Source organism: Podarcis cretensis, assembly GCF_951804945.1.
Source record: "Podarcis cretensis genome assembly, chromosome: 16".
NCBI classification, from domain to species: domain Eukaryota; kingdom Metazoa; phylum Chordata; class Lepidosauria; order Squamata; family Lacertidae; genus Podarcis; species Podarcis cretensis.
In genome coordinates, this window is record NC_137186.1 from 3,140,525 (window position 1) to 3,158,000 (window position 17,476).

The window sequence follows — 17,476 nt, forward strand, 5'->3', positions numbered from 1 at the left end:
ACAGGGCTGCTGGTCACATTGCATCACTGCCTCCTGTGTCAGGGAGTTCCAAAGTTTAGCTATGTACCATATTGAAGATGCCCTTCCTTTCACCTGTCTCGAATCTTCCACCATTCAGCTTCTTCGGATGTCCATCGGATGTTCTACGCTACGGTGGCGAGAGAGGTATAAAAAAAAAATCTCTGCCCACTTTCTCCTAATTTTATAAACTTCTCTCATGCCACCTCTTCCTCCCTAAAAAGCCCCAAACACGGCTCCCTTTCCTTATCTTCCAGTATCTGAATGGCTTCCACACAGAAGATGAAAGAAGCTTGCTTTCTCCGGCTCTGGAGGGTAGGACTCGAACCTGTGGCTTCAAGTTACAAGAAAGGAGATTCCGAGTGAACATCAGGAAGAACCTTTTTTTAAATAATTTTTTTATTAACAATTTTAACATAACAAATTATCAAAACAAATCTTCCTCATTATTTCTCCCCCTTTCCCCCCACCTCCCAGCTCCCCAACAAACCCTCCCTCCCCCCCCCAAGACTTCCCTCTGCTGATTTCTCAACTCATGTTGTTCTCTGCATATTGTAAAATTGTATAAAAGGTAAAGGGACCCCTGACCATTAGGTCCAGTCGCGGATGACTCTGGGTTTCACCAGTTCTGCATAGTTCATCAAACACCAGGAAGAACTTTTGGGCAGCAAGATCTGTTTGACAGCGGAACGGTCTCCCTCGGGAGATTGTGGTCTCTCCTTCCTTGCAGGTTTTTAAGCAGAGGTCGGATGGCCGTCTGCCATGGCTGCTTTCGCTGAGATTCCTGCATTGCAAGGGCGTCTCTTAAAGGTAAAGGTAAAGGGACCCCAGACCATTAGGTCCAGTCATGACCGACTCTGGGGTTGCGGCGCTCATCTCACTTTACTGGCCGAGGGAGCCGGCGTACAGCTTCCGGGTCATGTGGCCAGTAGGACTAAGCTGCTTCTGGCGAACCAGAGCAGTGCACGGAAATGCCGTTTACCTTCCTGCCGGAGTGGTACCTATTTATCTACTTGCACTTCGTGCTTTCGAACTGCTAGGTTGGCAGGAGCAGGGACCGAGCAGTGGGAGCTCACCCCGTCGCGGGGATTCGAACCGCCGACCTTCTGATCGGCAAGTCCTAGGCTCTGTGGTTTAACCCACAGCGCCACCCATGTCCCTTTTAAGGGGGTCCCTGACGACTCTACGATTCTATGATTGGGAAGTTGCTCTCGATGAGCCAAGAAACTTCCGCATACATCATGTGTGTGACTTGGGATGTGCTGGCAACGGGAGGGAGGGAAATCAGCCTCTCCAGATCTGCTTTCTCCATCTCCGGCCCACACACCCCTTGCAGTGTTGATCTCAGGCTAGCATCTTTTCCCAGGCCTTGTCACCCTGCAGTCAAAAGCTCTCCAGGCTAAAGGGGCCCCATCCACCCTTACAGCCCTTCAGGGACGGCTCTTCACAACTTTTTCGGGAACCGAAATTAAGAGAAGGAGAAACAGAGCCCCACCCAAGGGCAGCTCCGCGATCAAAAGTATGTTGAGTCATCCAGCCTGTTATATAACCACCTGGCAGAGGCACCTACGTGATTTGAGGCTGTTGGCATGATGCTGAGCGATGCAGGTGGGCGACTTTCCACTAGGGGGCAGCGTGGCTCTGGGGATCAGCCTGTATCAGTATCATGTAGTTGTTGTTTAGTCGTTTAGTCGTGTCCGACTCTTCGTGACCTCCTGGACCAGAGCACACCAGGCACTCCTGTCTTCCACTGCCTCCCGCAGTTTGGTCAAACTCATGCTGGTAGCTTCGAGAACACTGTCCCACCATCTCATCCTTCGTCATCCCCTTCTCCTTTTGCCCTCCATCTTTCCCAACATCAGGGTCTTTTCCAGGGAGCCTTCTCTTCTCATGAGGTGGCCAGAGTATTGGAGCCTCAGCTTCAGGATCTGTCCTTCCAGGGAGCACTCAGGGCTGATTTCCTTCAGAATGGAGAGGTTTGATCTTCTTGCGGTCCATGGGACTCTCCAGAGTCTCCTCCAGCACCAGAATTCAAAAGCATCCATTCTTTGGCGATCAGCCTTCTTTATGCTCCAGCTCTCACTTCCATACATCACTACTGGGAAAACCAGAGCTTCAGTATCATAGCTGTCAACTGTTCCCTTTTCTGGCAAGGAATCCTATTTGGAATAAGGGAGCTTCCCTTTAAAAAAGGGAAACAGCTATGAATTCTGTATCTGTATCTCTCGATCTACATGGCAGGACAGAGGCTCAAACAAAGGTGTTCTCTCCCAGTTCCACGTCCACAGCTGGGATAGCTCGGTCGAAAGAGCGTGAGACTCTTAAGCTGAAGGTCGTGGGTTCGAGACTCGGATTAAGCAACAGATTCCTGCATTGCGAGGGGTCGGACTAGATGACTCTCTAGTGGCCCCTTCTAACTCTACAATTCCGTGTTTGCACTCCTGCCTCAGAGATGCTGGCTTGGCCATGTGCACAGAATGCAAAGGTAAAGGTAAAGGGATGCAGGTGGCGCTGTGGTCTAAACCACTGAGCCTCTTGGGCATGGGTAGGCAAACTGAGGCCCGGGCACTGGTTAAACCACAGAGTATAGGACTTGCCGATCAGAAGCTCAGCGGTTCGAATCCCCACGACGGGGTGAGCTCCCATTGCTTTGTCCCAGCTCCTGCCAACCTAGCAGTTCGAAAGCACCTCAAAGTGCAAGTAAATAGATAGGTACTGCTCTGGCGGGAAGGTAAATGGTGTTTCCGTGCACTGCTCTGGTTCGCCAGAAGCGGCTAAGTCCTGCTGGCCACATGACCCGGAAGCTGTACACCGGCTCCCTCGGCCAGTAAAGCAAGATGAGCGCCACAACCCCAGAGTTGGCCACGACTGGACCTAATGGTCTGGGGTCCCTTTACCTTTACTTTACCTTACCTTACAGAAGGGAAGATGCCAGGATCCCCCAAGGATCTGTTCTTTGGGGGGCTGGCTTCAGGCCCCAAGCCCACTGGTGGACCAGCTCTGCATCACAGAGATGTTCTGAAAATGAAACACAACGGCTGGGAGCCTCAACCCTGCTGTGTGGGGATTCCTTGCAGGTGACCGCAGCACCTGGAGACAGAAAGACAGACAGACAGACAAGTCATGTATCCACAGCAGAGACCATAGGAGAAATGATAGCTGGAAGGAGAGCAGAGAGAAAAAACAGCACAACCAGATGCCTTCATCTGCCCCAGCTGCAACAAAACATGTCTCTCCTGTATCGGTCTCTTCAGACACAGCAGGTGCTGTTAACTTTCCAATGGCTTGACTCCGCCCCTAAGGCGCACTCCTCCATTGTCTCCCGAGACAGACAGATGCCAATCATGTGTATATACGTGTGTAAGTGAGTATGTCTTCTGCCAAGCCAGAACTTTAAGGCATGTTTGGAATGCACGCCCCCTGCCCCTCAAAGAATTCTGGGAACTGCAGTTTGATAAGCATTGCTGGGGACCGTTTCAAATTTATCAAATTTATCTGTCGTAATCGACGAGGAGGTGAGCTTAGTTGTTCATCTTTATTTATAAAAAAATAATATAAGAATTATACACGGCCAGATTGTTTCTTTTTTATTTTATTTCATTTTTAAAAACAAAACCTTGGAACAGTCTACAAAAAAGATGGAACAATAAAATCATCCATAAGGGAAACTAGCAATAATGGAAAACTTTCCAAAAGTTGACATAACAGTAAACTAGGAAGAAATTAAAACTCACCGCAGCTTTCTAAGCATCTGGGTTGGCTTGTCTAAACAAGAATGCTTTTCGCATGCATTAAAAAAAAAACAGCGCAAGGACAAGGAGTTCCGTTTATTGTGACATTTCTGACAGCTTCCCATTTCAGCCTCACAACAACCCCGTGTGGAAGTTTCGGCTGAGAGAAAGGGTGGCTAGGCTCCCAGTGAACTTCATGGTTTCATCATCATTTGCTGACATTTTGTGGATATTATTCCTGCCATATTATATGAAATCCATTATATTGGATTTTGCTAATTTGTGACTACATGTTGGGTTTTGAAATGCTTCTGTGTTGACTGTGGGACATTTTTGGAGGATAGAACCGTATTAGATATTTTTTAGAAACTGTTTCAGCTATCCTCTGGGATAGCTCAGCCAGGAGAGCATGAGCTTCTTAATCTCAAGGCTGCGAGTTCGAGTCCCACATTGGGCAAAAAGATTCCTGCATCGCAAGGGGTTGGACTAGATGACCCTCGTGGTCTCTTCCAATTCCACAATTCTGTGAGTCTATCCTTGCCAACAAAGGTCCGTATAGTGAAAGTCATGGTTTTCCCAGTCGTGATGTATGGAAGTGAAAGCTGGACCATCAAGAAGGCTGATCGCCGAAGAATGGATGCTTTTGAATTATGGTGCTGGAGGAGACTCTTGAGAGTCCCATGGACTGCAAGAAGATCCAACCTCTCCATCCTTAAGGAAATCAGCCCTGAGTGCTCCCTGGAAGGACAGATCCTGAAGCTGAGGCTCCAAGACTTTGGCCACCTCATGAGAAGAGAAGACTCCCTGGAAAAGACCCTGATGTTGGGAAAGATGGAGGGCACAAGGAGAAGGGGACGACAGAGGAGGATGAGATGGTGGGACAGTGTTCTCGAAGCTTCCAGCATGAGTTTGACCAAACTGTGGGAGGCTGTGGAAGACAGGAGTGCCTGGCGTGCTCTGGTCCAGGGGGTCACGGAGAGGTGGACACGACTAAACAACAACAACAGCAATCCTTCTATAGTGCCCTGCAAATGGAGAGTTTTTAGAACTGGGTGCATCGTTTAGAAGTCTAAAAATCTCAGCTAAAAGTCATCATTTTTCTAGTCTCTTAAGACGGGGTTCCTTGGTTTTGGTTTTCTGTTGCAATTAAAAAGAAAACTGTGTTGCAACAACAGCGACACAACAAGGTTATGGCTCTTAGTGTCCCATGGTCACCCACCTCCCTGAGCCCCCTAGAGGTCAGGAAGAGGCAGCGCACCAGAAGGCAGGCGTGACCAAGAGACATAGGGGGAAATCGATCATCATCTGACATGGAACATTTCACAACAAGCTCTTCACGCCTTGGAAAGATTTTGACCGATTGCCAAGAGCGTTGTTTAGGAGGAAGCCAACCAGAGTTGGGAAACATACAACTTCAAACGCAGGACTGAGGGAGGGAAGAGGGATCACCTGCCTTTAAACCGGGCGTCTCCCTCGCAGGAGTGGGAGAGGGTGTCGATTTCAGAGACAGGAGTCACTCCAGATTGGCACGCAGGGCAGATAAGCACCTTCGCAGACCTGGGCTCAATGGCAACACAGCCCTGCAATATTCAAACGCCCATCTTGGCCCAAGGGCAACTACTTGGCGTAATGTGAGTGAGATTCACCTCCCTCCCGAAAGACAGAAATGCAGGGGTTTTTTAAAAAAAGAAAAACTAGATTGGGACTCCCCCCCCCAAAAAAAAAAAAATCCAATTGCCCACATGCGAAGGTGGATTTATGCAAGGAGATTCCGGGCTGTTGCCATGTTCGGATGAGAGTCAATCACATGCCGGTAAATCCAGGTGGTGCAATTAGAGCAGACTGGATAGTTGTGGCACCACGAAACCTGCTTCTGCAAAAGAAGGGATGTTTTGCTGTAAGGAAAGTGATGGGGAAACACAATGGAAACAGAACTTGCTTTGATGCATCGTCGTCCAGCCTCCCCACAAATAAACCAGAATGGGTGATCGACCCAGAGCCAAAGTCGAGGAGGAGGGTGATGCAGGAGGAGGGTGATTGATTGATTGATTGATTGATAGAATCAAGGATAAGAGTAGAAAGGGACCCTGAGGATAATCTAGTCCAACCCTCTACAATGCAAGAATGTGCAGCTGTCTCTTATAGGGATCAAACCTGTGAACTTGGTGTGATTGATTGATCGATTGGATTTCTCTCCTGCCTTTCATTCGCATGGTTCGCAAAGCAGCTTGCAAAATTTCAATGACAATATTGTATTAGAACATCACAAACATGTATCATACAGAATAGCAAGCAAATGTCAGTAAAAACAATTGCAATCTATAAAACACGATTAAAATAACTAAAAATAATTATACAGTGGTATCTCCGGTTACGGAGGGGATCCGTTCTGGAGGCCTGGCCGTGTCCCATAAAGTCTGTAACCGGAGGCGCCCTTCTATGCACGCACGCGGTGCAATTAAGCGCTTCTTCACATGCGCACACAGTGAAACCCGGAAGTATACACTTCCGGGTTTGCCGCGTTCGCAACCCGAAGTTCACGTATCCAGAGGGATACGTAAGCAGAGGTACGACTGTACTTGAAACAGCACAATGACAACAAGAGTCATATTACAGGATTCAGAAAGTGTCCCATAAACAGGCTTTCTGGGAGTGCCAGGGTGACACCCAGAATCCCTTTTTCTTCTTGGATCAACCGCCTGAGCAAAAAATCCCTTTTCCGAAGATTTTGACCTGTTTGGGGAACGGTTATCACAAACCTCCCCTAACTGCAGAGCGACACAATCTTTTTCTTTTCTTTTCCCTCTTTTAAACTTTATTTCAAAACCGAAAAAGAATTACAAACATCAAATTCAAAATCCATATTCGTTTTGTAATATAAGCCTATTACATGGTTGACTAGATTAAAATATACCTAATTGCTATAGACTTCCCTTTGCTGTATATAAATGCAACAAAATTCGAAATATTACATTAGTAATTTTTATAAATTCCCCTATACCCCCCACTCCCCTTCACCCATGTGTGAGCTCAATTTTTTTTTACTTCTTCCATCTTGTTGTATTGTTGTAGTTTAATAATTATTCAATTGATTCTTTTATTTTTTATTTTCCTTGCTTACCCCTGCAAGTTTTACACATTTATCTATTTATATTCAGGGTGACACAATCTTTTGGGATGTCCCAAGCCCCTTGAAGGCCTTACTAGTCAGTAGCCAGCTCTTATCTCATGCCAACCGGACAGGGCATAGTGATATCTTAAGGGAAGGGGGGCATTAATTCGGGGGTATTAACGAGAAAGACACATTAACTGAAAGACAGTGGGCTGCGCGAGTGATCCTTAATCCGCTTCGAAAGGGAGCATGGGGTCTCAGGTGTATCTGTGAATGAGTGGAGAATGAATAGGCAGAGCTGCACCAACTCTGAAGCAGTTCCCCATCCGTGAAGGTTTCAGAACCAGGCACAACATCCCCCGCTCCAAATCTCTTTAAAAAGGGAATCAAGTTTCCGGTCCTCAAGAGAGCCTTGGGAGTCCACAAGATCTCAGAAACCAACGGTGGGCATTGTTGTTCTTGTTTTGTTTTGTTTATTTTTGTTACCCCACCCATCTTAAAAGGGTTACTTTTAGGCAAGCACACATGGAGGAAATTATTATTATTATTATTATTATTATTATTATTATTATTATTATTATTATTTCCATGATTCTTCTCTGAGTAGGAATGAGTAGGACATTCACAACCCAACATTTAAAGCACTGTGATGCTACTTTATAAACTGTCATGGCTCCCCCCCCCCAAATAATTCTGAGGAACTGTAGTTTGTTAAGGTTGCTGGGAGTTGTGAGGAGACCCCCCCCCCAGAACTACAATTCCCAGAGTTCTCTGGGAAGAGACATCATTTAACAGCTCTGGAAATAATAGCTCCATGAGGGGAATTGGGGGGGGGGTGTCTCCTAACAACTCTTAGCACCCTTAACAAACTGTGTCTCCCAGGATGCTTTGGGGGAAGCCGTGGCTGTTTAAATGCATGGTGTGAATGTGGCCATAATCATGTCAACTATTACTATTATTATTATTATTATTTTATTACTTATACCCCTCCCATCTGGCTGGGTTTCCTCAGCCCCTCTGTGTGACTTCCAACAGATATAAAAGGACGAAAAAACCTTAAACATTAAAAGCTTCCCTAAACAGGGCTGCCTTCAGATGTCTTCTAAAAGTCAGATAGTTGCTTATTTCCTTGACATCTGATGGGAGGGCGTTCTCAGGGCGGGCGCCACCACCGAGAAGGCAATCTGCCTAGTTCCCTGTAACCTCACCTCTCGCAGGGAGGGAACCACCAGAAGGCCATCGGAGCTGGACCTCAGTGTCTGGGTAGAACGATAGGGGTGGAGATGCTCCTTCAGGTATACTGGGCCGAGGCTGTTTAGGGCAGGCATAGGCAAACCCGGCCCTCCAGATGTTTTGGGACTACAACTCCCATCATCCCTGACCACTGTTCCTGTTAGCTAGGGATGGTGGGAGTTGTAGTCCCAAAACAGCTGGAGGGCCGAGTTTGCCTGTGCCTGGTTTAGGGCTTTCAAGGTCAGCACCAACACTTTGAATTGTGCTCGGAAACGTACTGGGAGCCAATGTTGGTCTTTTAGGACCGGTGTTATGTGGTCTTGGCAGCCGCTCCCAGTCTCACCAGTCTGGCAGCCGCATTCTGGATTAGTTGCAGTTTCCTTTAACCTTCTGCATGAAACACAGATCCTCTAGCACTGAGCTATGGTCCTTCCATAAAAGAACCAACATCAACATGAACACAATGAGGATAAGGCCGATTCTGAACAATTCAGGGAAAGGCCAATTTCAGAGGCTGAGTTCCTGCTCTGCAGGCAGAAATTCCCCACTTAGATTCCAGGTGTCTCCACGCCATAGCTGTCAACCTTCCCTTTTTTTGCAGGAAATTCCCTTATTCCAGCGCCGTTTCCCACTGCTATCCCAGATTGTTAGATATCCCGTAGACTGTCCCCGGGACAAGTGAGGCTGCTGATCCCTTATTTTCGAGGCTGCTGATCCCTTATTTTCAAATCTGAAAGTTGACAGCTATGCTCCACGCAGCTGCCTGTCCGTGCAGACATTACTGAACGAGATGGGCCAAGAGGCTTCCTAATCTGGGAACTTCCCTGCCTCTCAGCCCCGCACATTGCGTCAGCCAGCCCTTAACAGATACGGCGTTGGCCAAACTGCACCTGTGGTACGGTTGTGCCGGTAAAAGCTGCACCTGTGAAACTGCGGTGCTCCCCGTCCGCATATCGTTGGTGAGGAATTAGAAGCACCGCCAGAGCCCTTCTGGCGATGAGAAGGAGCGAAGGTGGCATCCTGCCCGGACGAGTTGTTTTCAAAGGCTCAGCAACACCTGGCATTGTCAGGGAGCCAGAAGCAGCAGAGGGAAGGCGAAGCCCGGGGGCGGTGGGCAGGATCGGGCCCCTCAGCCCAGCCGCGCCCTGTGCTCTAGCCACTGAGCGTCACTGTCCACGTGAGGCCCCAGGTGTGGAGCCATGTGTCTCCGAAAGTCATCCCGGTAAACAGTAATTATCCCCGGGTCAAGCAACTGGGTGTGTCCCATAGGAGAAAGGGGTTGGGAATTTTTAATGGGGATGTCGCCCAATTTATGCATTTATGGCCTAACTCTTTTTTTTTCTTCCCTCCAAGGAGCTGAAGGTAACTTTTAATCCTCACGACGACTCTGCGAGGTAGTTGAGGCTGAGGGGGATTTTGACTGGCCCCTGAGGTCACACACCCAATGCATTTCATGCGCAGGGCTGGATCTTGACCCTCAAAAGATGTTGGTGCCCCCACAGATATCTAGTTCAAAACAGAAACAACAATAAAACGTAAAATAAAATTTGGTTGTTGTTTTTTTCCGAAATGTAAGATGGGAAGTGGTGTTTTAGTTTTGTATACTTCCACTTTATTTATACATGAAAATAATAATAATAATAATAATAATAATAATAATAATAATAATAATAATAAATTTTATTTATACCCTGCCCTCCCCAGCCAAGACCGGGCTCAGGGCAGCTAGCACCAGATATAAAACAATTGATTGAAATACAACTTTAAAAAAACAAGATTAAAATACAACATTAAAATGCAGCCTCATTTCAGCAGAAACTCAAAAAAAATTGGGGGGATGAAAACGTCAAGTCTTCACCAAGGCTAACTATCCAGACTGGTCCTACGTGGGCCAGAAAAAAGCCAGGGAAGTCCCCAAATAGGAGTTCCATCAGTTCCTCCTACTTTTACTGATGGCAAAGTCTTTGATCAGATCTTCAAAACAAATCTTACGTAACACATCGGCTTCTGTGCTTAGCAGAGATACGGCAACCGGCCGGCCATGCTGCAGAGTTGTGATTTTTGATACACTTTGATTAAAAAAACGAATGCTCAGCTGAGCCATTTGGGACCATTAACGTTAAAAATCCGCCAGTGGAAATTTCTGTGGTTCTCCCTAAAAACCCAGGCTTATTTTGCTTAATGCAGCCCTGTTCATGTGGCTGAGTCAGGATTCGAACCCTGGTCTCTCCTATGTCCGAGCCACTACACCACCCTGGCACTTGAGAGTGTGCCTTGCAAGGCTACAAGCTGCAAATGCAATAAATAGAATTGTAGAGTTGGAAGGGACCACAATGCAGGAAACTTTTGCCCAGCGTAGAACTCGAACCCACAACCCTGACATTAATCATACTCTACACCAGTGGAGTTCTCCCTTGGACAGAAAATAAAGGAACTCACTTTCCCATTAGCACTTATTGAACATCAATTTTCCCACCCTTCCCTGGTTGGGGCAGGGGGCTATTTAGAGATGCATATCCCCCCCCCAAAAAAAATCCTGACATATTTGATGGCCTCTGTACTGCCCCCTAGTGCCTGATCTCAGTCTCTCCAATAGGTGTTTTATAACAAGAGTTTCTGCTTGGCGTTCACAGCTGGACTTCCTCGGTTCACGGAGGTTGTGGTTAGATGCTTTAAGGTCCTCACCTTCGTATAATCACACCTTGCTCTAATCATGGGTATTTAAAAGCAGCAAAGGAATAATTACATAAAGAACATTACATTAAGAACATAAGGAACAGGCTGGCTGGCTGGTTGTGGCCAAGAGTCTGGCATTCTGCTGGCACAGGGGCCAAATAATAATAATATGGATTATTTTGATTGGTGTTAGCCGCCCTGAGCCCAGCTTCGGCTGGGGAGGGCAGGATATAAATAAAATAAAATAATAATAATAATAATAATAATAATAATAATAATAATAATAATAATTTCTACCCCGCCCATCTGGCTGGGCTTCCATAAGAACCTAGGAATTATTATTTTTTTGCACTTTATTTGTTTATTATTAATGTTGCAATACATATACGAAATCTTTACATATGGATACATGTACATTATATTTGTAAATTCACATTTCATTATGTACCAACATTTATCCATTTCTTATTCCTTGCCCTGTGTCTTCCCTCCACCTTGTTATTATTTTGTAACTTTATTATTGAGATTGTAATTTTGTATCTTAATAATTAAACATTCAATCTTATATACCTGCTTAGCTTTTGTTGTTGTTGTTTAGTCGTTTAGTCGTGTCCGACTCTTCGTGACCCCCTGGACCAGAGCACGCCAGGCACTCCTGTCTTCCGCTGCCTCCCGCAGTTTGGTCAAACTCATGTTGGTCTCTTCGAGAACACTGTCCCACCATCTCGTCCTCTGTCGTCCCCTTCTGCTTGCGCCCTCCATCTTTCCCAACATCAGGGTCTTTTCCAGGGAGTCTTCTCTTCTCATGAGGTGGCCAAAGTCTTGGAGCCTCAGCTTCAGGATCTGTCCTTCCAGTGAGCACTCAGGGCTGATTTCCTTCCGAATGGATCGGTTTGATCTTCTTGCAGTCCATGGGACTCTCAAGAGTCTCCTCCAGCACCAGAATTCAAAAGCATCCATTCTTTGGCGATCAGCCTTCTTTATGGTCCAGCTCTCACTTCCATCCATCACTACTGGGAAAACCAGAGCTTTTACTATACGGACCTTTGTTGGCAAGGTGATGTCTCTACTTTTTAAGATGCTGTCTAGGTTTGTCATTGCTTTTCTCCCAAGAAACAGGCATCTTTTAATTTCATGACTGCTGTCACCATCTGCAGTGATCATGGAGCCCAAGGAAGTAAAATCTCTCACTGCCTCAATTTCTTCCCCTTCTATTTGCCAGGAGGTGATGGGACCAGTGGCCATGATCTTCGTTTTTTGATGTTGAGCTTCAGACCATATTTTGCACTCTCCTCTTTCACCCTCATTAAGAGGTTCTTTAATTCCTCCTCACTTTCTGCCATCAAGGTTGTGTCATCTGCATATCTGAGGTTGTTGATATTTCTTCCAGCTTAGCTTAGTTTAGCTTAGCTTGACTTTGTGATATCAGTCTACACATATCAATATGTTCTTGTTGGAGCATCTTTTGGTCATGTATTCTTCTACAAGTTTCCATTCCTGTTTGAGATTTTGATTAGATTGCAATGCAATCTAAAGAAGCAAGCAGTCTAGATAGATTGCTCCTGGACCCGGAGGCTCCATAAGAGGATCAGAAGAAGCCCTGGTGGATCAGGCCAAAGGTGGGAGGAGAGGGAGAGAGAGATGGAGAGAAGGAAGGAAGGAAGGAAGGAAGGAAGGAAGGAAGGAAGGAAGGAAGGAAGGAAGGAGAGATGGATGGATGGAAGGAAGGAAGGACGGAAGGAAGGAAGGAAGGACGGAAGGAGAGATGGATGGATGGAAGGAAGGACGGAAGGAGAGAGAGAGAGGGGGGGGAAGGAAGGAAGGAAGGAAGGAAGGAAGGAAGGAAGGAAGGGAGGGAGGGAGGGAGGGAGGGAGGAGGGAGGGAGGGAGGGAGGGAGGGAGGGAGGGAGGGAGAGAGAGAGAGAGAGAGATGGAGAGAGAGAGATGAAGAGAAGGAAGGAAGGAAGGAAGGAAGGAAGGAAGGAAGGAAGGAAGGAAGGAAGGAAGGAGGAAGGAAGGAAGGAGGAAGGGAGGGAGAGAGAGAGAGAGAGAGATGGAGAGAAGGAAGGAAGGAAGGAAGGAAGGAAGGAAGGAAGGAAGGAAGGAAGGAGGGAGGGAGGGAGGGAGGGAGAGAGAGAGATGGAGAGAAGGAAGGAAGGAAGGAAGGAAGGAAGGAAGGAAGGAGGGAGGGAGGGAGGGAGGGAGGGAAGGAAGGAAGGAAGGAAGGAAGGAAGGAAGGAGGGAGGAAGGAGGGAGGGAGGGAGAGAAGGAAGGAAGGAAGGAAGGAAGGAGAGAGAGAGAGAGAGATGGAGAGAAGGACGGAAGGAAGGAAGGAAGGAAGGAAGGAAGGAGAGAGGGAGGGAGGGAGGGAGGGAGGGAGGGAGGGAGGGAGGGAGGGAAGGAAGGAAGGAAGGAAGGAAGGAAGGAAGGAAGGAAGGAAGGAAGGAGAGATGGATGGAAGGAAGGAAGGACGGGAGGAGAGAGAGAGAGAGAGAGAGAGAGAGAAGGAAGGAAGGAAGGAAGGAAGGAAGGAAGGAAGGACGCGGTGTGACGCAGCAGCTAAAAAAGCCAATGCAATTCTGGGCTGCATCAATAGGAGTATAGCATCTAGATCAAGGGAAGTAATAGTGCCACTGTATTCTGCTCTGGTCAGACCTCACCTGGAGTACTGTGTCCAGTTCTGGGCACCACAGTTCAAGAAGGACACGGACAAACTGGAACGTGTCCAGAGGAGGGCAACCAAAATGGTCAAAGGCCTGGAAACGATGCCTAATGAGGAACGGCTGAGGGAGCTGGGCATGTTTAGCCTGGAGAAGAGGAGGTTAAGGGGTGATATGGTAGCCATGTTCAAATATATAAAAGGATGTCACATAGAGGAGGGAGAAAGGTTGTTTTCTGCTGCTCCAGAGAAGCGGACACGGAGCAATGGTTCCAAACTACAAGAAAGAAGATTCCACCTAAACATTAGGAAGAACTTCCTGACAGTAAGAGCTGTTTGACAGTGGAATTTGCTGCCAAGGAGTGTGGGGGAGTCTCCTTCTTTGGAGGTCTTTAAGCAGAGGCTTGACAACCATATGTCAGGAGTGCTCTGATGGTGTTTCCTGCTTGGCAGGGGGTTGGACTCGATGGCCCTTGTGGTCTCTTCCAACTCTATGATTCTATGATTCTAGGAAGGAAGGAAGGAAGGAAGGAAGGAAGGAGAGAGAGAGAGAGAGAGAGAGAGAGAGAGAGAGATGGATGGAAGGAAGGAAGGAAGGAAGGAAGGAAGGAAGGAGGGAGGGAGGGAGGGAGGCAGGGAGGGAGAGAGAGAGAGAAAGAAAGAGAGAGGTGTAGTTGCCAGAAACATCTGGTTGGACTGAGAAGCTGCACTAAATAAACGTAGCCATTTTGGCCAATAGCCATCCAACAGTGGAAGTAGCCTCTGACAGCTACTGACCAATCTCCTCCATATATTTGCCAAGCCTTTTGCTATTTAAACCAAGTGGCAAATTTCCACATTTCTTCTCAGCGCTGCACCAGTTGAACTTCTGCCTGCGGCGCAGCTGTTTAGAGTTTGCTTCTTTAACTGCAAGAGAAAGAAAAGCTCAATGCCTTATTATTTTATATTTTTGTAAACAGCTACCTCAACCTCGGCCCTCCAGATGTTTTTGAGACTACAATTCCCAGCATCCCTGACCACTGGTCTTGCTAGCTAGGGATCATGGGAGTTGTAGTCCCAAAACATCTGGAGGGCCGAGGATGAGGAAGCCTGGTTAGAGGGCTTGGTAATTGTTTCTTGCTTTTATAATCAACCAGCAAATAAAGTGTTATAATAATATAATTGAATAATTATTCAGTAATAATTTTTGAAGCAGGTCTGTCTGATTCTGCTTTAAGTTTGCAGACCAGCATGCAGAGGAGGTGAGGTTTAGGGAAGGCTGGCCAAGTAGGTAGAGCTTATGCAAGAAGTGTCCAGTTCAGGGTAAGGCCCTCATGAAAAAGGCAAAGGCTGCAGTCCTAACCTGGGAGCAAGCCATGGCAGGCAGAAATACTACTGGTGCAGCTCCCACTGCCAATTTAATACAGTACAGAGCTCTCAACTGTCTTGGTGTGGTTTTTCCTGCGGATCTTTGTTCCCGACCAGGAAAAAGGCGAGTTTTCTAAATGCAAAAAAGGAAAGAAAACAAAACAGATGAAAAACATTGGTCTTCCGCAAAAAAAAGGGAGCCATTCTTGCAACAGAGACAGGAGAAAAGTCTTTTAAATGGGAATATAAAGTTGGGGGGGGGATTTTAAACAACGCACAACAGGAGGAGGTGATTCTTCTCAATGCAAAAATCAAATATAAACTCGGGACATTTTAAACGCTTGACAACAGGGAGAGGGGATTCTTTAAATGCAAAGCAACCATATGAACTTGAGTGTTTTTAAAAGATGGAACGAGTGGGATTCTTTCAATTGCATATGAAATGCAAAACGTTCCAGGAACTAAGAGCCTTATAAGAGAGAGAGGAGGAGGAGTTTTGAAATGAAATAAAAATAAAATAAAATAAAATAAAATAAAATAAAATAAAATAAAATAAAATAAAAAGGAAGCAAGCCTCCGACGCCCATGCCCGGCTCCACGTGACGGGTGGGGAAGGGGTGGGCGGGGCCGAGGGGGATGATGGACAGGGCGAGTCACGCGGCCTCGGCGTGGCTGCCTGCGCGGCTGTGTTTACCGCCCGGAGTTTGGCGAGGCGCTGCTGGCCCCGATCCAGCGCCCGGGCTGGAATGACACGGAGCAAGAGCTCGTTGTGTAATGTGGCAGAGCAAAGCCCAGCCCCGGCTAATCGAGTGCTGCTGGTCGGAGCCGCTGGGTACCAGCTCTTTTTTAATGGAAAAGGGCCAAAACCCATGGGTTTGGGCGTGCTGCACGGTTGGATTTCGGCCTGTCGAGGGAGATGTTAAAGAGGGGGAGGCAGTTCGGCGCGAAGGGGGATTGCAAGTGGCATCCGCTGGGAAATGATTGGCTAGTGGGGGTTGCGTGCTCGTGGGGAGCTGCACCGGTTGTGCTTCTGCCTGTCAAGGAATGAGATGTGCCGAGAAAAGGGAACACAATGCAAAAATAAAATAAAATAAAATAAAATAGGGAGGGGTTATTTCGTAGGGTTAGGGTTCCCGTGCCTCGCAGGGGAGCTGCACCGGTTGTGCTTCTGCCTGTCAAGGAATGAGATGTGCCGAGAAAAGGGAACACAATGCAAAAATAAAATAAAATAAAATAGGGAGGGGTTATTTCGTAGGGTTAGGGTTCCCGTGCCTCGCAGGGGAGCTGCACCGGTTGTGCTTCTGCCTGTCAAGGAATGAGATGTGCCGAGAAAAGGGAACACAATGCAAAAATAAAATAAAATAAAATAGGGAGGGGTTATTTCGTAGGGTTAGGGTTCCCGTGCCTCGCAGGGGAGCTGCACCGGTTGTGCTTCTGCCTGTCAAGGAATGAGATGTGCCGAGAAAAGGGAACACAATGCAAAAAAAATTAAAAATAAATAAAATAGGGAGGGGTTATTTCGTAGGGTTAGGGTTCCCGTGCCTCACAGGGGAGCTGCACCGGTTGTGCTTCTGCCTGTCAAGGAATGAGATGTGCCGAGAAACAGAAATGCAAAAGGGGGGGGGGTATTTCGTAGGGTTAGGCTTCCCGTGCCTCTCAGGGGAGCTCTACCGGTTGTATCGCTGCCTGTTGAGGCAGCTGTCAGAGGAAGGAGAGCGGGCGGCCAGAACGGGACGTTGGTCGGATAACAGAATGGGAACGGGGTACCCCAAAGGTCATCTACTCCAACCCACAGGCATCACAACTGGAAGAATCCCTGACAGATTTAACCTCTGCCTTCCCCCCGCCCGCCTGTTAATGCAACAATTAAAGGAAGATACCGCAGGGAAACGTGGCGCCCCCTGCAAATGTTTTGGTATGGAGGGTGGGGTGGTGGAGCTATACCGGTTGGATTCCTGCCTGCCCCTGTTAAAGTAACGAGTGGTTTGAGGAGAAGAGGGGATAACCCAAGTACTGTTGGGAGGAGAGGCGCTCCGGTTGCATTTCTGCCTGAGAGAAAGATGGGGAATTGGGGGTGAGAGAGGCAGCCAAAGACCAGCTGGGGAGAAATAGGGGGGCTGGGGGATAGGAGCGGGAACTGCGTGCGCAGGGCGCTGTGCCGGTTGCATTTCTTTTTTTAAAAAAAATAATATTTATTAAAGTTTCAAAAAAAGTTACAAGAAGAAAAGAAGAAAAGAAGAAGAAAAAATACAAAATACAAAAAAGTAAAAATTAAAAACAAATCAACCTTTCCATGTCTTGACTTTCATTTACTTGTTTCCCTGACCTCCTCGCACCTCCCTTTTTTGTATTCTAGTTCAATTAGTTATTTCAGCAAATCCTTTCCATTTTTGCTTTTATCTTAATAATTTATCTTAATATATTATAACTTTACATTCTCACCTGTTAACCAACCATCTTTAAATACTCCTTCATAACATTAGTGCTAAAACCACATAACTTCATTCCAGCATCCTTCTAACATTCCTTAATTTTACAATGTAAAGGTAAAGGTAAAGGTACCCCTGCCCGTACGGGCCAGTCTTGACAGACTCTGGGGTTGTGCGCCCATCTCACTTAAGAGGCCAGGGGCCAGCGCTGTCCGGAGACACTTCCGGGTCACGTGGCCAGCGTGACATCGCTGCTCTGGCGAGCCAGAGC

The 17,476-nt window shown here is 47.1% G+C and overlaps 1 protein-coding gene and 1 long non-coding RNA gene across 3 annotated transcripts in view; one reads left to right on the plus strand and one right to left on the minus strand.

The window, feature by feature from the left end:
• LOC307205904 overlaps positions 1–17,476 on the minus strand; it is a 260,341-nt gene that overhangs the window by 69,086 nt on the left and 173,779 nt on the right. The window lies entirely within an intron of this gene.
• Positions 5,715–17,476, plus strand: part of RORC (RAR related orphan receptor C) — a 115,780-nt gene continuing 104,018 nt past the window's right edge. The window contains exon 1 of one of the 2 annotated variants that reach the window (XM_079958134.1): positions 5,715–5,766. In XM_079958134.1, the coding sequence (XP_079814260.1) occupies positions 5,730–5,766 (37 nt within the window). In that variant the 5' untranslated portion in view covers positions 5,715–5,729. Of the gene's footprint in view, positions 5,767–9,075; positions 9,317–17,476 lie in introns of those variants that run through there. The other variant, XM_079958129.1, reaches the window with a different exon arrangement.